The sequence below is a fragment of the Xiphias gladius genome, chromosome 19 (genome assembly GCF_016859285.1).
Source record: "Xiphias gladius isolate SHS-SW01 ecotype Sanya breed wild chromosome 19, ASM1685928v1, whole genome shotgun sequence".
Lineage (NCBI taxonomy): Eukaryota > Metazoa > Chordata > Actinopteri > Istiophoriformes > Xiphiidae > Xiphias > Xiphias gladius.
Window position 1 is genome coordinate 15,779,051 of NC_053418.1, and position 26,112 is coordinate 15,805,162.

A 26,112-nucleotide genomic window follows, 5' to 3' on the forward strand; every position below is an offset into this window, starting at 1 on the left:
TGGCATTACCACAAGCAAGTTTTGATATCATAGGGCTGCAATGAATGATTATTTTTATTATCATGTTTTTTTCACAATAATTTTCTTGATTAATTCGTTGTGTTCTATAAAAAGTTAGAAAATAGTTTAAAAATTGCCACAATTACAATCTCTGCAGCAATTCAAAAAAATAGTACATATTCACATTTTAAAATTCAGAACCAGCGCATCGTTGGCACTTTAGCTTTGATAAAATGGATGACATTTTATTTTACTGGTCCCCAACTTCAGAATAATTTCCTAACACGTTTGCCTGAAATAACGACATAATTTGATACTAAATATAGGATTGATAGAGACATGCCCAGCTGATACACTTCTAATTGATTCATTCCAACTAAGTGCTTCTTTAACGGCAGCTGAAGATAAAAAAAAAAAATTAAGTGTATCAACACCCAACAATACAATTCATAAAGAGTAAAATTTCCAATAATAAATATATAAATATTTGCTTATATTTAATTACAAGAAAAACTTACAAACTGTTTCCAAAAATGACAAATGATTAATCTCTTATCACTGAAGTTGCCAATTAACTTTCTGTCTGTTGACACGTCGATTAATCGACTACCTTAGAGTTTGAATGGTAGGAGTCAGTACAATAACCAAACGGCCTTAGGACCCAGATCCCGCAGCGGAAGAAGAAACGCCTCGCTCTCATCACCATCATCCTCCTCCTCATCCTCCTCATCCTCCATCCTCCACCGCTGTGATGCTGCACCTCGTCGCACCAGCCCTCGTCATGTGTTTCAGTGTGTTGGTTACCGGGCAGACCGAAGACTCCAAACTGGCCGAGAGAGCTTATGTGATTTTACAGAAGCAGAATTTAGGTAAGAGGCCGATGCGGGGGCCCGTCCGGTGCAGGCGGGGATGCTGCTGACATCCACGCTCTGGAGAGACGTACGGTCTCTATTCAAGAGTGACAACTACTTGCTTATGAGATCGGGGAGCCAAAGCCAGTAACCCCCAGTTCATCCGTCATCTTAGGCAGCCTGTTTATCTGTTGTCTCGGGTTGTGACCAGCCTGTGTTTCTGTCCTCACAGTCACACTGGGGAGTGTCCTCGCTGTCCTGCTGGTGCTCATGATCATCATGGCTGTCTGCGTCTACAAGCCGCTTTCTCGTCGGTGAAGCTGCCCCGAAGCCCGGAGGGGGACAAGAGAGACCCCGGGACGAATGTGCTGTCGTCCCGATGCGAGGTGACAGCCGCACCGCGCACCGGGGAGCTCAGCAGGCCCGCGGCACCAACACCCGACTCGCTTGACGGGACCTGACCGATGGGAGAGCCGCAAGCTTTGCCACCCACCCGTCAAGAGGCCTCACTGGAAACACACCCCGGCTGCAGAAGTACATAGCAACTGGGGTTTAATTTGTCATAAAATCAGGCCGTTTAAGAATTATTCTATGTTTGTGTAGGTTACACCTACCAAATGTTGATGTACTGTGATTAATTTATTCAAATGCCATCTGTAAACAAAGGGATATGCAATTGATATGAACTATTTGCCTAACTTTACACCCAATATCAAGGACTCATACAAATGCCATGTGTCACATTTCATTTGTTTTTTTTTTTTAATTTATTTATTTATTCATCAGGACTCCACACCTAAAGGAAATGCTGTAAGTAGGTGTAGTCTGTTTGATTTTAAAGCCAAGAGTTTGTCTTTTTAGCTCCGTCGAAGCCTGGACGCCCGCAGCCTTTAAATAAACTGAAGTGGAATTACAAAGCGAGAGCTTTCATAACTTAAATCTACATCCGTTAAACCAGAGTTTACTCATATTTTCTTCTCTAAATGTGGAAATCTGCTCATCAATTTTCTGAAATTAACTATAGACTTATTTGTTTTCTTGTGTGACAAATAATACATTTAAAACTAAAGAGAATGCTGTAAGTAGGTGTATATTTGTTTGCTCTTATTTTCCCTTTTAAAATCACCTTCATCATCTTGTTCTGTGACTGATCAGCCAGATGAGCTTGGCCAGTTTCCGGCTTTGTACTTGATTCTGTGATAAATGCGGTCTACAAACGAACTTCAAACAGTGAACTAGGTTGATTGAACAAACAACAGAAAACACAACTACACAATAAAATTACATAGGTGCAGATGTAGTACATTTAGAAATCGATTCATTGAAAATGGCACCCATTCTAACTTACTATGTAGACAACAATGGCATCCATTCTGTTGTTAGAACAGATTCCTCCTTCGCTGCAGCTGTGTATCCTGCACAATCCAATTGTACAACAGTATACTTTGATTATGTGCTATATCTAGAGTGCAGATGTTAGGACTGAAATAACTTCCTAGCGAAACACAGAATCCTTTCACTGCTGATACATCTTGAAGCTTTTCTTGTCTTGGACAGGTTAACACTTCACCTGACATTGTAAATCTACTTCAACAAAGTCACATCTAGTTCTCATGGAAATAAAGTGCTTTTATTTTAGAAACAACATTTTGAAACCAACACATTTTCTTAAAATTTTAACGTATTTAAAAAAAAAACAAATCAAAAAAAAAATAACAACTTTGCAGCTCGAATGGTGCATCACAAAGCTCTGCATTAAATTAACCAAAGCTAGGCTTTTTTAAAGTTGACTGTTCAGCAGTTTGGCAATTTGATCATTATAATTAGTAGTTTTTCAGCTGAAGCCCCTGAAAGTCAGACGCAGCAATGCAGAGAGACCTTTGATAAGTGGTTGGTTGTCAGTGAAATCAACTATAGTGGTTAGTGCACGTTACTCAGCATCACCCTCTTTATCATGTTTTTAGGTTACAAAATTTAGAAAAAAAAAAAAAATCTGTTCAGAAAGTTTAGTCTGAGTGGCACCACATGAAACTGTCACAACTCCTCGCTCCCTCCAGGCGTTACTGGAGCAAAGCAATCCGTTGGCACATGTTGTAGAAAACAAATCCTATATATTGCAGGCATGCTTGACCTTTGACCCCGTGCTGCCTTTCCTTTTGCTCAGAGGTCTAGAGTTGTTCGTGGCTACAAAAGGCAGACTGCCCTTAGGAATCAGAAAAATCTCTGCAACACTGGTTGTGTGACTGCTTCTAAGCTGCATGACGGCTGTAAATCCACAGACAGACTGGTCTCTGCTATTGCATTTTTGAACTGAAACGATAATGCTTGAAGTTGCTCAGTGACAGTTAACACAAATACGTCCTTTCTCGCCAGGAAATTGGAGAAAATTTTGTATTAAAAAAGGAAGAAAAACATATCTATCAGGCCAGGAAAGTTAAACCCCTATCCTTGTTGCAGTAAAGATATGTTACCAGGCAGCGGATTTCAAGTTTCTCTCACAGCAACATGCTTTTGTTTACCCATCTGTAGAGTGTACATTCACAAAGTACAAGGAACTTGCGTTTACTTATGAACTTTTGACTCAATGAGCCCAACTTTCTGAATTAATATTGGCATGGCATAGAGTGATATGCATGAATGATACCATTTTGCACCAAAGAAACATTTACCAGGCTACAATTCCTGATAGTTTTACAACTGATTAACAAACTAATTCCAAAGTGAAGGGAAAATGTGTAAAATCGAAACCCTGAGATTTCTGTTATTCAGTGAGCCCATGGTCCCCAACAAAGTAACTCTGTAGGAAGACTTCACAGTGAAAACACTCAAATCTGTCCCTTTAGGTCCACAGTAGGCGACAGGTACCAGGAAAATAAAGAAAAAACCGCAGCTTTCTGGACCTTAAGTGCCACATCTGAGTGCCAACACTATATGAAGTCACCTTGAGTAGTCAAATATTGTTGTTCATAGAACCTTAATTACACTGATTCGACCGCACTCCGGATGACAATACGATCAACACATGTCGGTTGCTGCTGTGATTCTGAATTGGAAAAGAAAGTAAATAAATAAAAAGTAGAACCCGCCCAAAATGATCTCAAAGAGTCCATGAATCAAGCTTGAGGATGGAGACACACTATGCTGAGATAGAAATATATAAAGAAGTATGCTCTTACCAAAAATACCTTTTGGAAATTATTGAATACCGAGAGTTTGATATTACCTGTGCAAGGATGATCTGTTACAGAAAGAAATCTGCTGTTGCATAGATGACTACAGTGGTTAGGAAGGAAAACTGAGGTGTGGTGGTTGTTTCTGGATCTGGAAAGGTTGTTATATTATTATTCCCTCTTATTCCTTTTACTTCTCAGTCAGTGATAGTTGCAATATCCTCTCCAACTCCTCCTCCTCTTGCTTCCTCATCCTCTCCTCTTCCTCCTGAGCTCGCGCGGAGAGCTCCATGGCCAGGCGGAGGTCTGAGTCGGGGCTAGAGGCAGAGGCAGAGCTGGCAGGGCTGGAGGTGTCTCCATATTCCACTAGCACCCCCTCTGGGATACTCCTAGAATGACATTGAAAGGAGGAAGAGAGATCCATCTGTGTTCTGTGGCTTTTACTGACACATGCAGGCAGTAAACAGATATACAGTGTCATCTAAATCCCCACGGGACTTGCAAGTAGCGGGTACCGTTGCTTTTACCATATGTAATTATGCAATTGCTATGCTAGCAACCTTAACCTGAGTTCCTACCTGTCACTCTGGCTACTGGGGATTACATCAGTGAATTCCCCATCAGCATCATCCCAGATCCCCTCCTACAACAACACAAACATGGGGGGGGGCTTAAATGATGCAATAAACTGCAAAATCAAGGATAGCATGGGAAAAAGGGGACAACAGATTAGTGTGTGGCAAGCTATTTGGCGAGGGAGCTTAGCGATAATTGTTCTGACCTGGCCCGGGACTCTGCGAGACTCCAGGAGACTCTGATGGATGGCGTACTGCAAAAGCTCCTCGTCATTGTTGGAGATGGGTGTGTGGCGGCTGCCCCCTCGGCGGTGGTAACTGACAGGCACCACAAACACGGAAGGACACACCTGAAACGGAGGCGGTGCTGGACAGGGGAAAATCAAAAAAAAAAAAAAAGCTGTGAAAAAAAAATCACAGACTTGCAATTTGTATTTGAATACAGTGGTCAAACTGGCTGCATTCCTACCTGCAGCTTCTTCATCTTCTCCTGAGGATGTTGTGTTTACTTCCTCTGAGTTACTGCACTTATTTACATTACAAAATGTAATCTTGGCATTCAGTACATGAAACAGTGGAATCTCTGGAAGAGAGCAACACATAAGATGTAAAAACAGATAACAGAAGAGGAATGAAAATGCTTCTTCAAAGTGTAGTCTCTATGAAAACCTCACATACCTATTTTAACAGGAAATCCAGGAGGAAACTTGAGGGTTACAAAGTCTCGTAACCGTGCAAAATGGGAACTTGTCCGGGCCATGAGGTCAATAATGGGGGTTACTTGCTCCACCAGGGACAGGGGATGTTCCTCGCTCATCCACAATGTACCTTTAAACCTGCGTTAGAGCACATTACAGAAAACGTTGCCCACAACCTAACTTGGTGATACAGATAACACACAGCTACCAGGAATAATGTATAAGGTTATAATAGCCTTAAAATGGTGTGTCTTACTTCTGCGTTCGAATGCTTAGTTCAATGGGTCGGCCGATGTCTCTGTTTCCAAGGTCAAAGTCGGGATCAAAATATTCCTCTGGAGTGATGGCAGTGGGGTTGGTGGCAGTTGCATATTCAAGAGTAAGGTCCTATGAAGTCAAGCAGTCATATCAAATGAGCTGCCAGGTGGGAACAAAATACATCCTCTCAATGTAATTACTGAATCCATTGCTTACCCCTTGTGCACTGATGTGCTGCTCCACGGTCCCCAGCAGAGACTCCAGGATATTCCTCTCACCTTTGAACAAAAAAGTCAAACTTTAGCTCTCTCAATCAATCCCTAAATTAATCATTAAATATATATGAACAGGAATATAGAAACAGGAAATTAATACATGAAGAACATTTGGAATATTTTGCACTTACTTTTTATCCTGGCTTTCTCCTCGTCTGTAAGATGCTCTGTCCTTGTCCTGATTACCACATTTACATTGTTCACACTGAAAACCTGAGAAAACAACCAGGATCTAAAGTCAGATACTGGTATAAAATGGCTGCAAAGTTTTCAGTGACGATACACTTTAGTTATAATAAAAAGAAAATGTATAACTTATGTGAACCTTTGCTTCAAATCCATTGACCACTTCAGTTTTGTCGGTTCTCCAGCCCCATATCCCAGACTTGTTCCTGTGAAAAAACGGTGGTAATTTGTGAAATTACAAATCATCATCACAGGCAAAATCCACCATCGTATTCTTCAGTTTGCCATAACAATGCACAAAAATATGGAGTCCAGGCATCACTGACTTTTTGTGTGTTTGACGAGTCAAAATTGCCACTGTAAGAAAGGCTTATCATCCATGACAACTATAATCATAGTTATCTGTCAAGTTAAACCGTCACCTGCGTTTCAGTGCGTTTTGCAGATGAAGATTATTGGAATACCTCATGCTAATTACATGACAGCCACACTTACCTAAAAGTGAGCACTGACTGTCAGTGAACCTTTAAATGACTAAGTCAGTGTAAATATTGCATTTTAGACGATAAGGAACCAGAATTACAGTGGAAATATCATTCAGAGGTCAGTGCAAAATGATGATTAATAAGCCTAATGGAATTACTGTTTACACAGTAAGCTCTTTCAGTGAGTGATGACATTACAACAAGCGTGGAAATGCTATGCTATCTCATGAAATCACTGTGGAGTTCAATCAAAGGAAGGTAAATCAATGCATGTTGCGAGAAAAAGGACAACAGAAAGAGAAAAATGACTCTTGCCTCTCAAAAGCAATATCCTTGGTGTCCAAGTAGGTGTTGACAATGGGAGTAGTTAACCTTTTGGCAACTTCCTGTTCAGCTGGCTGCATTGACTCGAGTGTGACATCCTCCATTTCTTGGGAGATGTTGAATAGTTCAGTGTCCACTACTGCATCATCATGGTTCACCTCCATCAACTCCGCACATGAATCTGTAAAAATACAGTCAGGGATAGACCTGAGTCATTTTCCAGAAATAGCACAAATCATAGAGAGAGGTTTTTTTTTGTGTGTGTGAGAGAGTTAAATGCACACACCATCGCCCCTGAAGATGTAGCTTCTACGTCCTCTGATCCAGGTCATATTCTCAAAGCCTAGAAGAGTGGCATCCACTCGCAGGCTGGCGCCACTTTTCCAAATGCGACAAACATCACTTGGACAAACCCGGGACAGAAGAGGGACTGTGAAGCAACAGCATATGAATGTTGTCCCACAATGGAAAGAAATGTATCCGCACATGAAATACCGTGTGACTCACTACTAAACCAAAACAAATGCTTTACCTACCAAGAGGCAGGTATGTAGTTTTTCCTGTGTGACCTGAGGAAACCTCTTGGTGGGCAAAGATTTAGCATCTTGTGTAGATATTTAAGCATAAGGTGCTGCATTAGAACACACTTCTAGTTACCATCTCCTTTTGCACACTGAATTGCTGATAACCAGCCTGTACTTCACGAACAGGTTACCATGTAGACACATGTCAACTTTACTTTTATGATACATACCCCCCCCCCCCACAGGACACACACACACACACACACACACACACACACACACACACACACAAACACTTACTCCAACTGGTGAATTCCCATTTCATTTCCATATAGAAGTCTGGAGACTGTGGATGAAACGATAGACAGTAGACCAGCTATTTCTTTTGCCAGTAAATGTTTCCATACACATGTACATAGAAGACAAGACAATGGGAAAATATATATAGAGTAAAACCTCTCGGATCTTCGACAGCAGCTCAGGTACTCCTCCCAGAGCAGTGGAGGCTTTGAGGTAGTCTCTGCGTTGAAGCACTAACTGGACCATCTCTGGATCTCCGGTGCTGACTGCCTCCTGCAGCACTACACAGAGAGAGGGAAGTATAAACACACCACTGAACCTGTTAAGGGAACCGCAGTTGTTCACCAGGAGTTGCAACAATCCATTACATAAACCTCAACAATAGAAACAAATATTTCACTGCAGTCGGAGGAGTGGATATACTTTTTTTTTTTAATACCAGAAACCCCATTAACAGCAGATGATTTGCAGGTTGATGAACGAAGGGATCTAAGAGGTTGAACAAACCACAAATCCTCAAAAAGCGTTTCTGCAAGAGAAGTGAAGGACACATTCATGGTATCATAGCATTCCTTGTCTGCTCTGTAGCCGGTTTTATAACTAACCTGTCCAGTTCTTGGCATTTTCTTTTGTCACTTCAGCGCCGTGTCTCAGAAGGACTCTCACTGACTCCAGGTGCCCGAGTGACACAGCCAAGTGCAGAGGTGTCCGACCTCTGGGATCCACAGCCTCGATGTCATTCTGAGAAAATCAACGAAAAACCCACGTTTCCCCTGCACTTTTATTTGAGTAACATAATCTAGGCACCTGGTTAGATTGAATACTTTAGCAAGGACATGATAACTGGTTATATGAACAAAAGAACCCGTTGTTTCTGGCTTTGTAATACTGCTTAACTTTTAACTGAGGGCCTTCATGTTATAACTCATAGAGTCAAAGTTTAACCCCTTTTAGTTTAGGTCAACACTGATAATGATATAGGACTGCAGTGGTCAGTACAGTGACAAGAATGAGCATCATGTCTGGTCTTCATATGAGTAATGCTGCTGAGGTAAATGTGTTATTGATCGACATTGTTGGGTAGTAACATCCAGAGCTACTGGATCCATAGTAATTATATTGCAACAATACACAGTGTTGACTGTGAGGAGTTACTGGGAGGAAAAATAGGACGAGAGTAAAGACGCTTTTAAAATTTTAATAAATACTTAGTAATAAGTCGTTAGATTAGTCAGTGGCATGTTTGACAGGTGTGAGACTGTGAAGATGACAAAGAATGAATCACCATTATAAACTCTTTAAAAATAATAATGACCCACATCATGTGATGGTCAGGCGCAAATTATATCACAAATGTATACATTTTATAAGTAAAGCCGTTGTAATGTTAGTTTATCTACTCATATGTATACTGCGTTTGAGTAATCCACAGGACTGGGTTAGTAGATTACATTACAACCGGGACTCAATCTGTACTGGAATAATTTTAACTTTTTAACTTTCAAACCTGTTGATCAGTGAACTACTAACTTGTCTTCATAAACATTTCAGACGTTGTCTATGTGTGATACTACGGAGCATCTGTCAACACGACTGGCCTACTTTAACTTCGATTGCTACGGCGATTTAATAGCTCGCTCAGGGCTTCATCTAGCTAACAACAACGAATGTGTAGCAGCCTAATCGGTGTTATTTACCAACCTGTGGTATCGTTATTTGTTCTTCCAGTTTCCTGTAATCATTCTCCCACACTGCGGAGTGCAAGGGAAACTTCACTCCGATGTCATCGCTAACGTTAGCCGTGGACATCTTCCTCTTTACCGAGCCTCTCAGTGCAACGTTAGCCAGCGTCTAATGATTACAGCCATGGGGGAAACTGCAGTAGCTACATGCTAATTATGCCAAAAGGTACGATACATGGGATCCATGCCCTTAATATTTGACGACACAAACAACAACGTCGAGAAGATCCAAAGTGGCGACCAACTTTTGCCCAAGCCTTCCCCTAAATAAAACTTTTGAACAAGGAAGTGCTAGGAGTAGTACCCATTAACGACAGGGGTGTCTTACATGGAAAAAAAACCTCACAATCTAAATAATAACATCTAATTAAGAAATCTTACTAAGCCCCTTTAAAACGGGACTTAATTTGTGTGTATTAAGCACTATTTTGTCACTATTCAATACACGGCAGAAACACGACTTATAGATAAAATAATCGCCTTTAGGAAAAAAAAAAGAATAGACAGTTCCAGTTTGGACGCGACCATTCAATATGTCCGCATGGGGGTAGAAAAAACGTTAAATATAAGTATATTATCTGTATAAACTTGGTTCTGTGTCACACCTTTAACGCAACTTTGTCCCACAAACACCCACAGAACAAACGCTGTAAACACTCTATGTAGACATTAAATTATATGTTTTGCCTGAAACGCGAAATGAGATCGGCGCTTTTACAGGGAGGTTGGTTCAAAAGCTGAAACTTTACCGCCAGCACACGCTCGGTACTAGATGTACATAAAGACACATAGTAGTTTTAAACTATATATACGCTGTATGATGAACTATATAATCATAGGTTCTATTAAATAACCCGTGGTGGCCTGTTCTACAAACGTATGTTTGGTTCCTGTTGCTCTTTCACGGGTCTATTCTTCCATCCTTTGTTAACGGCTGACTTCAGTTGTGTAATACAATTGATTTATTGATTTGTAGTCAACTTATTTAGAAGTGCAGAAGTGATACTGATGTGCGAGGTGTGTTGGAAAAGATGATCACCAGTGGATGGAAATCCAGCGAGCGTCGTTGTCATTATTAGTTGTAAATTGTATTTTTTTTTTTTTATACCGTGTCAAGGGGTGCATAGATCAAACTCACCTCCTGCGCCTAGTTTTCGTTACGTGTTTTGCCCTCAGCTACGTCTGTCAGGGTGTTACCTCCCAAAACCACAGAAAACTCAAACAAATGTATGGTTTTTTATAGTTTTTATTCTTAATGGTAGATGTAAAAATCAGGGTCACACAAGATAAGGAGGGATTATTCCTATTATGCGATTGTTTCTATACGTTTTTTTTTTTCCTGAGAGGCTGAACTGTGGGCACTCTCAAATAACAATAATAATAATAGGTCACAGTAGCGGCAGCCGCCACTGGGTATGCTGTAGCTCTATGTAGCCCTGCTGTCTACCGCAGGCTGAAGAGTGTACTACCAAACGGCCATAGGCCGGTTAGCTAGTCAGGTGCTAAGCCAGCTAAGTTGCAGGCAGCAGCGTTGTACCTTACTTCTGCGGGGTAACGTTATAATGGTCGTAACGCAAAACGGTAGCTCAAAGTTGAATGAAGGAGCAGGTCGTTGTTTGGATTGTTTTTAATTAGCTAACTTGGGTGTAGCTAACGCGGAAGGCATCCACACAGAGTAATCAATGATTAGTTTAACGGACACAACACTCGGCTGATTTTAAAAGGCATTTCTTCCTGAGTTAAGGATGTCTAAACGCCTGAGAAACACTGAGGTCTGCGCTGATTGCAATGTTCCAGGTAAGCAAATCCATACAATCCCAACAAGGTTTAGCTGTTAGCCGTATCTACTGACGTTTGGTCCCTTCGAGCGCAGTAAGCCAAATCTTTGCACTTAACTCTTCGGATTGAAGGCAGATTATCGGTGCTGGCTCACGCTGCTCTCTCATTCGCAGTAATTTAGGCATGCAGTGTACTGTCGTTTTGACGGGGCAAGTTGTCGGTGCCGTTGACAGGTCACCAACGTTATAGCTCCGGCGTTGAGGATGCAATCAGACCTGTAGCAGCTGTCTTTCAGACTGTTTCCCTCCGGTGTCGCTTGCTTTAAGTGATCAGGCAGTCATTTTTGATATGTACCAATATAATTGCACAGTTGTTTTACGCAGGTTTGTCAAAGGGAAACAAACGGCGTGTTTATGTTTGTTACGCACAGTATGCGACATTTAGAGGTTTCCGGCAAATTTGAAATTTAATCCTCCATTATGAATTCTCATCCCCGATCAGCAGGAAACGGCATTGAAAGCTCTCTGTCATGTCTGAATACAACTAGGATGACTGCATCGTTCATAAAAAGGCAGTGGGTACCGTGGTATGCTGCCCAGGTGTTTGTTTGTTTTTCCACCACACATTGTGTGAAAGGACTCGCAATGGTATGACTTTTCCTCCACTGATCCTAACGCGAATGATGGTCTAAATAAGTCTGTTTTTTAAAAGACTGATCGGTGAAAACATACTGCAGAAAATTAGATTTTCATATCCTGAACTCAAATCTAAACATTTTTGTCAGATTGAACTGGTATCTATGGTACCTGCTCCACCTAGTATGGTGTCTGTAGTGATATCTGTAGACAGTGATATCTCCAGATGAAACACTAGACTCAGCTTGATGCTATGTCCATTGCACTGTATGCCAACAGAGCAATGTCTGCATCTTCTAACAGAGATTTGTTTGTTCTAAATAGTATTAGGGCTGAGGTAAAAATGGAATTAAGCTTTTACAATCAAATCTTTCTGTGAAAGCTGAACAAGGAATAACTGCATTGTATCTGAGGTACTTTCAGAAGACCCATTTATATAGAAATGACGTGATGTTTTTCAGCAGTCACAGGAAGCAAAACAGGATGCTGAGTGAATAGACTGCATGCTTTCAATGCAGATTTTTTTTTTTTTTTCTATAGTGGCAACACAATGTATTGTAAATGTGGCATACAGTGAGAGCAGATCATGCATTATTTTTAGAAATGTATGGTTAACCAAAAAAAATCAGTACTGTTTTACATGTCTATTGCAAAATGTAAATCAAGAAAAACAATAAAACGTATGCCAAACATTCAGGATTGGTAACATTTTAGTACCTTGTCACTCATCATGTCATTTAAACTGGTTAAACCCCCCTTCCTCAGATCCAACAGCAGCTGGCCTGCATTGCCCTTCCATCCGACTGTCACCAGTTGTTGGGTGTGAATATTTTTAGAGTTTCAAAGATGTGGTATTAAATTTAGCAGCACTTGTTGAGGAACGGGTAAAAGAGGCATGTCAGCACTAACACTCAGGTCTTGGTGGAGAGTAAGTTAGGAGAAGACTCTGAAAACAGGGGACCTGGTGCCAGAATATGACCAGCAACCCCTGCAGCTGTTCCTCCTACACCTCAGCTGCTGCTAAGAGACTTACAGTCTTCACCGTCTTTTCTGTCACAGTTCCACCCATTCAGTCAGCTCCACAGTTTATTGGCTGTCGGAGTGACATGTGAATTTATAGTATTTTTGTTCTTGAGTTGTTTTCTCCCAGAAGAGTCTCTGTTCAGACGGAAGACAAAACAACTCTGTGACATTTGTATTAATGAAGTGTGCTAAATAGGTCAAGGTTAACTACACATACTTATTTTGGTCACAGAGTATACTGTATCTTGTAAGTCCACGTTACCTCAATTTCGAACACCAGGTATTACCTGAACATGCGGCACTAAAATTCTTGATTTAAAATATGTTTGTCTTTCATTTTATTTTTTTTACAATGTTTTGAAAGCGGAAGCTCCTCCGTTACTCAACAATAAAGTTGAGGTGCTTCAGCCTACAACTGCTAATCTTCACTTCCTTTTTTCTCGCTGCAAGGCTTCATCTAAACTTGGGGTCAAAAAGGCCTCAAATGCCTGTTATGGCTACTTTTATTACTTCCCATTCGGGGGTTAGCTTTTTACTTTTCTTTTTGTCTTCTTTATATATACTGTGTAAGTCTAACCTGAATTTCGCAGTCTGCAAAATCTGTACCCTACTTTGTGTTAACTGTTCATGTCACATTAGCCCAAATAATGCTTCCAGTGGTTTAAGCTTGGAACTTTACAGCTTTAAAGGATAAAACTAGGATCATTCTGTATTTTTCTTACTGTCAAAAAATGTGAAGAAAAGACCAAAACCAACAACTTGTTAGTCTGTCTCTCAGGACTCTGCTTTTCCATCCCTGTCTGTGTCACTCAGCACCAAGCCCTATTTGATCTTAGTGAGGATGTAAATCTTTAAAATCTTAACAGCTTAAAATATGAAATTTTGTTTTTAAAAAGGCTCAGTTATTTCATAAAACAGATGGACACTAGTTTTCAGCAAATGTTACTCAAGCAGGTGTAAATAGTGCATTTTTGGGGACTATTTCAGCCATGGATTAATACACATTTGGTGCTCTAATGAGTATTTGCGGCAGCAGAACGGTGTGTATGTGGGACTGACTCAAACTCAAGTACAGCGTAATGAAAGAACATGTCATTGAGTAAAATAGTGTGGCTCACTGATGTCCTTTTAATCATTTTTTGGACAAGGATCGAGGTCTATGTCACAGAACATTATGTTGTCAGGATTTGGCCAATCTGTAATAGTCAGTTAAGAAAACGATAAATGGGAGCTCCCTGGGGTCAAATGTATTGTTTAGAAAAAAGGAGAAGTGGGGTGTTAAGATCAGCAGGAAAATGATTTGAATAATGGTACTGAATGTGAAGAGAGGAGATGACTTGTGACACATTTCTTTTCCCTCTCAGAACCTCGCTGGGCCTCCGTGAACAGGGGCGTGTTGATTTGTGATGAGTGCTGCAGTGTTCATCGAAGTCTGGGAAGACATAGCTCCCAAGTCCGCCACCTGACGCACACGCCATGGCCTACTACACAGCTGCAGGTAATAACCCCACACAGAAAAATTTTAGATTTATATTCGCCTTGGCTACATATCTTTATACTTTCAGCTGTGACGTAGTTGTCAGAGGCTGCATTGTCTCCTTAAATGCCTTGAGGTCACATTATCCTTGCGCACAATCTGTATTACTGTACTTTTAAATTCAGCGGCCCTGTCTCTTTGCTCAAGATAAATCTGTTGACGACATTTGTGCATCAGATCCCACTGAGGTGTATTGACTTTGTCCAAATATAGAAAGTTTTTGTACAGAAAGGGAATTGTCAACAGCCAGTCAGGATTCTACAGGCTAAATCAGTGGGACACACTGTATAGGTTTCTTTTTGATTTTACCTAGATGGTTCAGACGTTATACAGCAATGGTGCAAATTCAATATGGGAGCACTCCCTTCTGGACCCTGCATCTGTGATGAGTGGAAAACGCAAGGCCAACCCTCAGGACAAACTGCAGTGAGTCATAATTGTTTGAAAATAATTACGGAGCACTTTCTGATGGCTAGATGTTAATTTAATAAACAAAAGACTGATTCTTGAAATTCCAGTGTTAATTTATGCTGTTTCACAGTCTTTCTTTTTTTCTCTTTGAACCTCTGTGTTTCACATTGCCCCAAAAGCCCAAACAAATCAGAGTTTATAAGAGCCAAATATCAAATGCTGGCATTTGTCCATCGCATGCCTTGCCGGGAGGATGACAGCTCGACAGCCAAGGATTTAAGCAAGGTGAAGAGAAATAGCTTCTCACAGTGATTACGTGAAAACCGAAGCATGAATTTGTACATTTAACATATTGTTGAATTCTATCAACTCATAGTAATTTTTTTTTTTTTTTTTTTTTTTTTCCCAGCAACTTCACTCAAGTGTACGCACCGGGAATCTAGAGACTTGTTTGAGGTTGCTATCCCTGGGAGCACAAGCTAATTTTTTTCACCCCGTAAGATTCACCCGCTCTATATAAAAACCTTGATTTTCATATTTGATGTGGATTTTCTGCTGATATGAGGTCTTAAATCTGCTTCTTCTCTAGGAAAAAGGAAACACTCCCTTGCATGTAGCTGCAAAGGCAGGGCAAGTATCTCAGGCTGAACTATTAACTGTTTATGGGGCAGATCCTGGAGCCCCTGACAGCAATGGCAAAACCCCCATTGAATATGCGAGGTTAGCTATTTTCAGTAATCTTTTATAACTCAATAACAAAATAATATGTCCCTAATATTTGTAGTTTCATCCTTTTGAAATGTTTTTTTTTAACACGCGCCTTTGTAGGGAGGCTGGCCACCATGACCTGGCAGACAGACTGGTGGAGATTCAGTATGAGCTAACTGATCGACTGGCGTTCTACCTGTGTGGGAGGAAACCAGGTATGCCGTGAGGGAGATCTGCAATTGAAATGAAAAATGTTTAAAAGGAAATGGGTCGAAGAATCCGTGCGTTTAATTCTGTGCAATTGCTCTCTGTAATTGGAGTGAGGTCATTTTAAAGTCAAGTTACCTGAAACCTGATGGAAAACTTCATCTATGTGGCACTCCAAGCAGATAAAAACAACCACTGATTGTATTTAACTTGCCTCTTGAATACTGACTATGTAGTAAGCTTAATAAAAAGTGTTTACATTTCCCGTAATTATCGGCAATGATTTTGGCAGTCATCCAGGACTTTGTTGTTCCTTTCAGATCATAAAAACAGCCAGCACTTCATTGTTCCTCAAATGGCCGACAGGTAAGAAAGCATAAGCTGTAAGTCAACACGATGAAAGTCGATATCAAGTGCTTCGTCTTCAAATTAACACGTGCCTAAGTGATCGGGTTTAACTTAAATCAAGCCGGCAGAGTAAGTGCAGCCAGGCAGTTGTTTACGGCTGTGTTTTTGCTCTGAGGCCTGTTCTGACACGCTGTTGAGCTCCCTGCAGCATCTGTTATCTGAGTTGGAACTACTTCACCCAGTGAAGCAGTTGACATACCCAAAAGCCCTGTAATTGCTGCAAATAATTCATCAAACAACTCTAAACTTTCAACTCTAATTCCAAACAAGCCTGTTTTGGCAGAGCAACCACTGTTCCTCTTAAACTGAAATGTTTCATTTGGTCTTTTTCTTGCTCTCTCTATGATGGATAAGGAACATGTAAGTATTAATCAGAATGGAGAATGCTTCATGTTGACATAACATTTCAGCAGCATATAATTATGAGATTTTTTTTCTATTTGTAGCAGTTTAGATTTATCAGAACTGGCCAAAGCAGCAAAGAAGAAGCTACAGTCTGTAAGTACTGTCGCTGTGTTCGGTTTTAGACTTTCACTGTACTGAGCTTTTTTTTCCCTCCCCTGACTAATGTCTGACTAAGTGTCATCTCCCAATTTTAACGCAGCTCAGTAACCATTTATTCGAGGAGCTGGCCATGGATGTGTATGATGAGGTGGACAGACGAGAGACTGATGCAGGTAAAAGTGAAGTTTTTGCCGGCTGCTTACACTGATGCTTTGAAAATTGTTTTTGTTCTTGGGCTAAATGTAGAACTCTGAACCCGACATTATTGATTTAATTCTTATGCTATTACTTGTAGTGTGGTTGGCCACGCAGAACCACAGCACCCTGGTGACGGAGACAACGGTGGTGCCTTTCCTCCCTGTGAATCCAGAGTACTCATCAACACGAAACCAGGCAAGTCAGCTTTGCAGAACTCCCATGCTCACACTTATTGTTCCTTATTGTTGGTCTCTCTTATATTCATTTTGACATTAGACTTTCCGTTGTTTTTTTTGGTTTTTTTAAATTAGGGACGACAGAAACTTGCAAGATTTAATGCACATGAATTTGCAACTCTTGTGATTGACATACTATGTGATGCTAAGCGCAGACAACACGGGAATTCAGTAGCCAGTCCCAAAGGTCAGTGTCTAATCGTTCCTTTATTCTAAGAGCTTACTGGCATTGGATGTTTCTTGCCTGTAAGTGTAGCACAGATGCAAGTATTCCACTCTGTGTCCCTTCATTCCAGACAATGTTGAACTTATCCTGAAGAGTGTGGCTGTCAGGCATTGCAGTGATAGCCAGGACAATGACCAGCCTGACTATGATAGTGTGGCGTCTGATGAGGATACAGATCAAGAGCTCCCCTCGGGCAAAGGAGACAGGACCAAGGTATTGTTGCATCGCTTAGACAAATTAAAACCCGGACAGACGCTGTCTCTCTCTGTCTCTAGGTGCCTTTACTGTTTTGTTTTTAACCCCACAGAGTCTGGACTCTGACCTCTCAGATAGCCCTATTACCATGCAAGAATACTTGGAGGTGAAAAATGCGCTCTCTGCCTCCGAAGCCAAGATCCAGCAGCTCATGAAAGCCAACAACAACCTGAGTGATGAACTGAGGCTGATGCAGAAAAAGGTATCCACCGAGCTCCACCCATAAGATCACTAACACCGGGGGCCAGCCTGAGGGGGGGCCACAGCGGTCAGCAGAGCTCTTCTCCTGCCCAGTGTGATCGATCTCTGGTGAGGAGGCCCAGCCTGTGGGTTGTAATGAGGGCCGAGCTACCCGAATAGGGATACTCTGTTGCAAGACGAGGCTGCTGTGACACCCCTGCTGGTCCACCCTCTGTTTTGGCCAGCATGTGTAATTTCCAAGCTTGAATGTAAACTGGAGAATTTTTTTTTTTTTTTTTTTAACTTTTTTCTTCTGTTGGTTTGTTTTGTGGATTTGAGAAGAACAAATGCACCCTTGCTCCAGTTAATAACAAACACCGTGTTTAGTCACCCTTTTTTTTGTGATACATAATTTATAGTTAAAGCTTTGCTGTCTAATGTTACTAACAAGCATGTTTTAAGAGCATGACATAATTGACTGGTTTTTAATCCCTTCATAGTACATAATGACTAACTGAAATTGTATGTGTGTGCCTTGCTTCATCACATATACTTTGTTTACTGCATAGAATGTTTTTAGATGGTTTTGTTTATGGTAACATCCTTTATGTGAATTTATTATTTGACATGTTTTCTAAGTGGTTACATTTCATAGACATTTCATAGAAAGCACACTCAGCTGATAAAAACCTGGAATACTGTCACTCTGTTACACCAAACTGCTGATTTATATGATATATTTTTGGCCACAGATGTTCTAAGCATGCGATAGCTACGTATTTTGTTAAATTAATCCCTGACACTGAGGTTACATTTTTGTTTTCTTCTGTTAAAACTGCTTTAATTTGGCTGTTTGGAAGGAGGATGCAGATCATTCGTCTCTCATTTATTGGGGTGACTCTCTTGGTTGCACTCGAGTTCATTCCCTTACTCCCCTGCAGTAGACACACAGCACTGTAGCATACATTGTCTTAACTTTATGGCTGAACAGATTTTCAACAGAGGCCACATTAGGATAAAGATGTGGCGGAGAGAAAACATGCTGCACCGGTGGCTTGTCATGACATATCGTGGTAGTCCTCACCAATGATCATTTCAAAGGACAGATGTACACCATATTTCTAATGCAGTTTTCTGTTCATGACTATATCAGCACAGTCTTCAACTTTAATTGGAATCAGAGCCTTTACCAAACCCCGGCAGATGTTAGTAACTTCTGCATCTTAGTGGTTACACCTCCCCACTTTTACTCACCAGTACACAAGATCTCCCATTTTCTCTGGATTGAATGCAAGTAGTTGCATTAATTAAGGCCAGTTTGTCTTTGACAAAATCCTCTTGATTTTGTTCATTCTTTAATCCCTCTCAATCTCTCTGTACTTGAGCTACGCCTTTGACTTAAACTGCACCTGTGTTGCTTACCTGTGCAACGATCTTTTGCTTGCTTGTCACTTGCTTTGCATTTTTAGATGAAGGGAAAATCCCAAAGCAAAATTTGTTTTATTCCTGTGATATTAGCTGGTTCAGATGAGACCATGTTTATATGAATTTGTCTCTATTACAGTTAGTAACTACTTGATGTTGTCATCAAAAAACTAGAACCTGTTTCAGTAACAAATCGCAAGGAAGATCAACTTTGTGGATTGTAGCCCAATAAAAGTTTATTCTCATAGGTACAGGGTTACATTTTCCTATAAGACATCCAAAGATAATGCTTGATAAAATATTTCTCTGAAGTATGTTGTAAGAACTTAGCCATTAGACATGAGTTTCTCTGTAATTATCATTAAAGAGGCTTTGTGTTTTTTTTATTTTTTATATTGGTGACAAGTCAGGTTCTCTGGCTTCTTTTTTTGTGAGAGCAGTATCCCAATATTGACTGAACTCTCTGTATCATGGGAATTTTTTTTATACACACACACACACATACATACATATATATACACATACATATACATTATATATATATATATATCAAAGGTTAGGTTTTTAAATTGTATAATATGGTGTCCACAAAGATGTGAATTAGGTGACTTTTACTATGCTGACAGTAGCAGACTGTCAAAGTATAATGTGACTATTTAGAGGAATAATGGGACAATGGTAAGCTGTAAAAGACAGAATGGATCAGGACAGGGAACAAAGCTTGCTTTGCTGAGAGCACCTCTTAGTGTATTGCTGACCGTCTCTTCCAGCTGCAATCTCTGCAAAGCGAGAACACCTCTCTCAGGCGGCAGGTCACAACCAATATCTATCAGATCCCCAGCGGTTCAGACTACCCTGACCCCTCCAGTCCCTCAGCCCTGAAACGCCGGCAGTCTGCGCGGGCCAGTCGGCCCATGTCTATGTATGAGACCGGCTCAGGCCTGAAGCCCTATCTCCCTAAAGGGGAAACTCCCTACCCAGAGGAGGGTATCCCCACCCTGCAGCCCTTCCCACCTCATGTAAGTAAGACCTGTTCCCTGCTCTCCTTTGCCATTTCCTCTCCACTGCCCTGTTTCCATGACTTTCCCTCATGTCTTCACCCTGTCTGCAGACCTCTCTCTGTGCTTTTTTTTTTTCTCCTACGTTCTTCCTAACTCATTTGCCACTGGGTAGTTTTCTACTGCATCAGAGACAAGTCATCAAAATGCACAATGCCATGCATTTAAATACAGCCAGTCACATTCCATTTTGTCCAGTTTTGACATATACGCAGGACTATTATCTACATATATCTTTTGTTTGTACTGGGGTGCTTATTGTTTGTTAGACAAAACGTAGTTGTACAAGCAAGGAGATGCTGTTATTTGATAAACTTTGAAGGTTTGTACTGTGTTTTATGTTGATGAAGCATTAAAACTACCATACAAATACTCTGTGTTTTTGTAATGCATGATGAATTCACACACTCACTTTACCCTCTCATCTGTTTAAATTCTCTCTATGACTCAGGTAATATATTCATGCATTTATATTTGAGCCAATGACTCATAGTTTTCTGGTACCTTCATCTTCTTACGGGCTCTTCAGTCTTATTTTTTTCCAGGACACTGTTCTCAGGACGTAAATGTAGGAGATTGATCTGTAGAAACAACTAAGCTCTTTTAATTTCTCAATGATTAATATTAAGCTTATCCCTTCTAAAATAATTTATTTTTTTAAATCCCAAAATTCATGGTCATGGTCATTGCAAAGATATAGTTTTCCATCAGCTCCATTCTCAATATACAGTATCTGATTAAGCCACAACTGGCTTGAAGAGGCCTGTGGGACATCTAATCCCATTCATCTCGCTTTTTAGTTTGTATAAATGTTTCCTTTTTAACCTAAGAAATGTGTGTGATTTGAACCCTGTCTTTAGACGGAAAGGGGCGCTTTTGTGACCACCTCTTCATCCCTCCCCTCATTTCCATCCACCCTGTCTTGGTCGAAGGACGAAAGTGCTCAAGAGGTTAAGTACATCCTCACTCGGTCCACACCTCGTGGGACACAGCAAATCCACTTGGAGCCCTTTACCATTTCTACCTCTTCCTCCTCCCTCACCTTCTCCTGTCCCCCATATGCTGCTCCTTATGTGCCCTGCTGCATGAGCCAACCCTCTACCGGCTGCCCTCACCACCAGATACCTTCCTTCATCAGCATCATCCTCATTGCGCGGCTAAACAATTGGAATTGTGTGGTTTTGTAAAGGCGGAACCTCTGCCCGACCGCTGAACGTTGAGCAGAAAGTGGCGCTTGTGATGCAGCATCTGCTAGTTTTAACCCATGTTTCTTTGCTCCAGAAACCTGTGTAGCAGATGATGTTGAAAAAGTTTGACTGTACAAAGTTGAAGTAGGGTTTAATTTTCTATTCAATGACCACCTGTCTGTAAAAAGCAGGGAAATGAACTGAGTATTTTGTGAATTAGATTGTTAACGTACATTTTATATATCTCAAGTTGTTATCATGTTTTTCATTTCAAATAATCTTAGTATAAAGAGAAGTCCTTTTTACGCTGTCTCTAACAAACGCTTGGCCATTTTGCACAGTGAGCTTCCAACAGCATGCTCTCAACAATGTGGTGATACAGGAGTTGTACAGTTTAAAAAGACTTATCATCTCTTAAAGCGAACAAAGAAGAAAGGACTTATCTACACTTTTGTGAACTAATCGCTTTCCCTGAGGCAAGCTTATGCGTGCTGCGTTGCATTTTGTCCTGCAAACAAGTGGAGGATTTTTTTTTTTTTTTTTTAAATTCTTGGACATAGATTGAAAGGTTATGAACATGTGGTACATTCGGCCTATGTGGTGTCAATGTTTGTCTCTGCTTCCTGTTTATAAATGTAGCCTTCAGTCTGATAGTAAATCTGTTAAGTTACAATGAACATCTCAGATCAAAGTGAACCCTATCTGGTAGGAAGATAAAGCATTCCTATTTTGTGTGATACATTTAATTGTTGTGCTGTGTGGGATAAGGGTTTTGTTTTTGTTTTTGAATGAACTCATCTGAACCCTTGCTTCCCATCCTCAAATAACGACCCTCTGGGGGTTTACTTTTCTTTAATTTAGGGAATGAGTAAAGCCTGTGTGACATGGTTCTGACGTAATGTTTCTAGCCACATGTTGCTGATTATTAGTCTCTTTGGTTGACTGTTTTGTCGATTGTCATCCATGAATCCACCCTTACTTCGGCAGGTCAAACATTTTATACACAAATTAACATACTGTCACATTCGATGAAGATAGGGTCAATTTCAAGTAAGTCAGCATCAATGATTATGTCATACTGACACGAATAAACTATCTGAGCTCTGCTTAATCTGTTTTACTAATCCTATGATGAATGCTGTAATTGTATTATATTCTTCTGCTTCACAGCTTTATTGGCTTGTTTCAGTCATCTGCGTCACTTCTATGTGTTTATATTCCAATTTGACATTGTCACACTGTTTGATGTTGGCACAACCAAAAAAAGGGGTACATTTACAACATATGTTTTTGTTCTTTGTTGAATATCACATGTAGCGTTCAAATAGTGATTTCACTGCAGCTGTTTCTGATTTATGTATCATCGGTGACGTGGAACGTCTTGCATGAAACACATTATCAGTTTATTTGTCTTCTCTCCTCCTTCTAGGCCTCAAAGTTAGAGAAGCAAAGCAGCATGCCAGAAAGTGACTATGACAATACATTCTATGACTCTGAGATGGACGATTCAGGGTAAGAGTAAGATTGTACTAGTTGATGAGTGAAAGAGATGAGTGTTTTCTGGTTCCCAAGTACAGCTTAAAGGAGGTTTTAAGTAAAATGATTTGCTGTTTTGTCTTTACAAAACAGCAAATCATTTTACAGTAAAAACAAAAAGCAGGGGTGTAGACGTAATTTTTTTGTGATTTTACCCCTGCAGGTTGTGCAGGAGAGGGAGGCTGAGAAGCAGTGGCTGGCTGGGGGAGGGCAGCTCTATCCCCGAGTTGGATGATCTGGAGATGGAGTCAGACCCCACACTTCCCAGCACAGAGGACGTCATCCGCAAAACCGAGCAGATCACCAAGAATATCCAAGAGCTGCTAAGAGCTGCTCAAGAGAACAAACATGACAGGTCAGAGTCTGAAAAGGATCTTTTTTTTCTTTTTTTTTAATAGGTTTATGATCTGGTTTTTAGCTTTCATTTCCTTTGTTCCATTTTAAGCCCAAAGTTCCTCTTTCATTCATCGTTATACTGTTATGTTCAGTTGCGTTTACCTTCTATCATTTCCCTTTTTTTTCTGTAATCTTCACTTTCCCCCCTCGTTCTACTTCCACTCTGCTCCGCTCTTATGATGTTGTTTTGGTTCCGCGGTGTCCCCCTCCCTCAATCCTGTGAGCAGACCATGTGAGCGTGAAGGTGTGCGTCGGCTCAGGCACAGCCTGGGATGTTTCAGCACTCTGGTACCCTGGGCTGAGAAGGCCCCCTCTCCCCTTCAGCCGCTCAGCCTCCGGTCCCCTGACCCCACCTCCTGGTACTCTGGCTTCTGTCCCTGCCTCCCAGGCACAGTTTCATTTTCCTCTACCTCACACAGTTTCTGCCTCACCCTTTTATTTCCCTCACCTGCTAACAAGCTCTCTCTTTTTCTTTGATGTGCTACTGAATGCCTGAATTTGTTCAGTTCAAAACTTCCCTGGATTGAATTTTCTCTCTTTAAGTACTGACTCTGAATTGGCTTCAGTTGGTTGATGAAAATCTAAAAGTTACATCTATGCAGTAACTTTCTTTTGATAGATATAGCTGACAGTGTTTGACATTTGATGTAATACCTTTTTCAGGTTGATGTTGTTTCTACTGTGAAGCCATCATTTTTAAATACAAAATGTTACTCACAGGGCTACAAATGTGTACAAAAATGTCAATAGCATGTTTTTGGTTGATGTTAACCTGAAGTTGAAGATGATAATGCACGGAGCGTTGTGAATACGATTCAGTACCTTACTCTGTAAAAGTGAATTGCATGTAATAGCTTTTGGTTAATTGATATTTTAACAATATTTGTTCTATAATTTTGAGATTTGTATGAATGTGACATCAGTATGTTGAACTCATCCACAAATCTCTTCTCCTCACAGCTTCATGCCCTGCTCAGAAAGAATACATGTGGCTGTAACAGAAATGGCTGCCCTCTTTCCCAAGGTATGGAAACCACTTTGCATCTATTTTGCTTGGAGAGATTGGGTCAGTCAGGTAGATTATTTGTTATTTTAAAGGCAAGCACAAATACCTGAGTTTCAAGGTCCAAATACAGCAATATTTTCAACTGCGCCATATACTGGTGTATTATTTTTACTTGGTTCCGTGCTCATATTAAAAAGCATCAAATTGCTCCTAAATATATGTATATTCTTGTGTGTTTGATATACATATTATTAAGTGTGTGTAAGTGTGTTAAAAGGAGTTCGGTAGACAAACCAAAAGTAGGTTAAATCGTCTCCATTAGCACAAATCTGTTGACTTTCGAACGGACACTTTCCGTGACTATCAAGATATTTTGACATTCATCTGCAGAGGCCACGCTCAGAGACCGTGAGAGGCTCTCTGCGCTTGTTGACCTCCAGTGCATACCGGCTTCAGAGCGAGTGCAGGAAGGCGGTGCCTTCAGAGGGCTGCCCAGGACCGGACATGCAGCTGGTCACTCAGCAGGTCATCCAGTGTGCTTATGACATTGCCAAGGCCGCCAAGCAGCTTGTCACCATCACCACAAAGGAGAACACTAACTAACAGCACTTACAGATCTGCAAAGCCGTTAGCATCTCAGTTTTGTTCTTATCTTTTTTAGATCATTTTGTTGTTTTTTTTGTATTTAAGGTATATGCATGCATTCTTTTTTTTTTTTTAAATTTATGAATAAGTAATGACAATATTTAAAGCCAACTCTGGACAAAATCTGAGTGTAAAGGGAAAAAGTCAGCAGCTTCACTTAGAAAGACCCAGCTGTTTTAATAGCACAATTTTTCTTGAGTTAAAGACAAAATGCAGCAGCTAGCAGGCCAGGGAAATATAATGGTTTCCAGATTACTCTTTAAAAATTAGAGTAAAACTTGCTCTTACTTATAAATAATATTTAATCAGTCCATAATGTAAATATCTATTATTGAGAGAGGGATTTAAGCACAGTACAGTGAACGTACATGATGATACAGGTATTTGTTATCAGTCCAAAGCCAGGCACAGATGCTGAAAAGCCATAAATGACTCATGAATCCACTGTCACTGAATTCTATTGCAAACAATCTTGTAGCTAAAGGAGCTTCCTCTCATTAATTGCACTGTGCAAGCATCATCATACTATAAACTTTAATCCTCATAAACAGGTTGACCCTTTAGTCCATTAAATGTTGGGAACTTCATGTATGCACACTTTGTAGCTCTGCAATGCTAATGTTTGTTGCATCGAAAAAGCTATTTATATGGTTTGTCCCCTGTCCCAGTGTAATCCAGTCTGCGGTGTACTTATTTCAGCTATTTATGTTATGCCCATTTGCTAAGTCAGAGAATGCGAATAACACTTGTTCATGGGGCAAGTCATATTCTTCACCAGCACCAAGATGTTGTTGTATTAAGTTATCATGATTTGGTGTGTTTCTAACAGGCTCCACACTGCAGAGTATTCCGCAGTCTTGTGTGCCATTGCAGTGGTGGTGATGTTACAAGATATTTAGAGCTAAGAGCCATACTGTACGTACGTCCATGTGTTTTGTGCTCTTTTCTGTTGCTGCTAGTTTTGTATTTAATGTGCAACATGTGGGATAGAACTGTAGACATCTCCTGTGTTATTGTCCAACCCGACGTTCATCCTCGCCAAGTGTTTCAGAGTTCATTGTCATTTTGAAATCTGTTAAGTTGTTCTTCTGTTAACTTGCACTTCGGAAAAATAATTATTTTCTAAATAAACTTAATTTATAACTATAACCTGTTGTGATTTGC

General features: G+C 40.5%; 2 protein-coding genes across 6 annotated transcripts; one reads left to right on the top strand and one right to left on the bottom strand.

The window, feature by feature from the left end:
• Positions 1-1,655: 1,655 nt before the first annotated feature.
• ankrd13a (ankyrin repeat domain 13A) lies at positions 1,656-9,870 on the bottom strand. The gene is made up of 15 exons (XM_040154560.1): positions 9,348-9,870; positions 8,252-8,387; positions 7,803-7,927; positions 7,647-7,692; positions 7,109-7,252; positions 6,814-7,003; positions 6,153-6,219; positions 5,959-6,040; positions 5,769-5,830; positions 5,551-5,681; positions 5,275-5,432; positions 5,066-5,179; positions 4,803-4,963; positions 4,600-4,664; positions 1,656-4,410 (listed from the first exon to the last, which is right to left on the bottom strand). Exons 1-15 carry the CDS (start codon positions 9,453-9,455, stop codon positions 4,212-4,214), a joined length of 1,788 nt encoding a protein of 595 aa, XP_040010494.1. The 5' UTR covers positions 9,456-9,870; the 3' UTR covers positions 1,656-4,211.
• A 941-nt stretch (positions 9,871-10,811) lies between these two features.
• git2a (G protein-coupled receptor kinase interacting ArfGAP 2a) lies at positions 10,812-26,050 on the top strand. 5 transcript variants are annotated; one of them, XM_040155203.1, is made up of 21 exons: positions 10,812-11,185; positions 14,190-14,323; positions 14,676-14,788; positions 14,953-15,058; positions 15,183-15,269; positions 15,363-15,493; positions 15,602-15,696; positions 16,009-16,054; positions 16,543-16,594; positions 16,701-16,773; positions 16,896-16,993; positions 17,110-17,221; positions 17,331-17,473; positions 17,568-17,717; positions 19,891-20,139; positions 21,039-21,128; positions 22,795-22,877; positions 23,065-23,256; positions 23,525-23,656; positions 24,258-24,321; positions 24,694-26,050. In XM_040155203.1, exons 1-21 carry the CDS (start codon positions 11,134-11,136, stop codon positions 24,904-24,906), a joined length of 2,415 nt encoding a protein of 804 aa, XP_040011137.1. In that variant the 5' UTR covers positions 10,812-11,133; the 3' UTR covers positions 24,907-26,050. The 5 variants fall into 5 exon arrangements, with proteins under 5 accessions (XP_040011137.1, XP_040011138.1, XP_040011140.1 ...); XM_040155204.1 differs by lacking the exon at positions 23,525-23,656; XM_040155206.1 differs by lacking the exon at positions 19,891-20,139.
• The last annotated feature ends 62 nt before the right edge of the window (positions 26,051-26,112 follow it).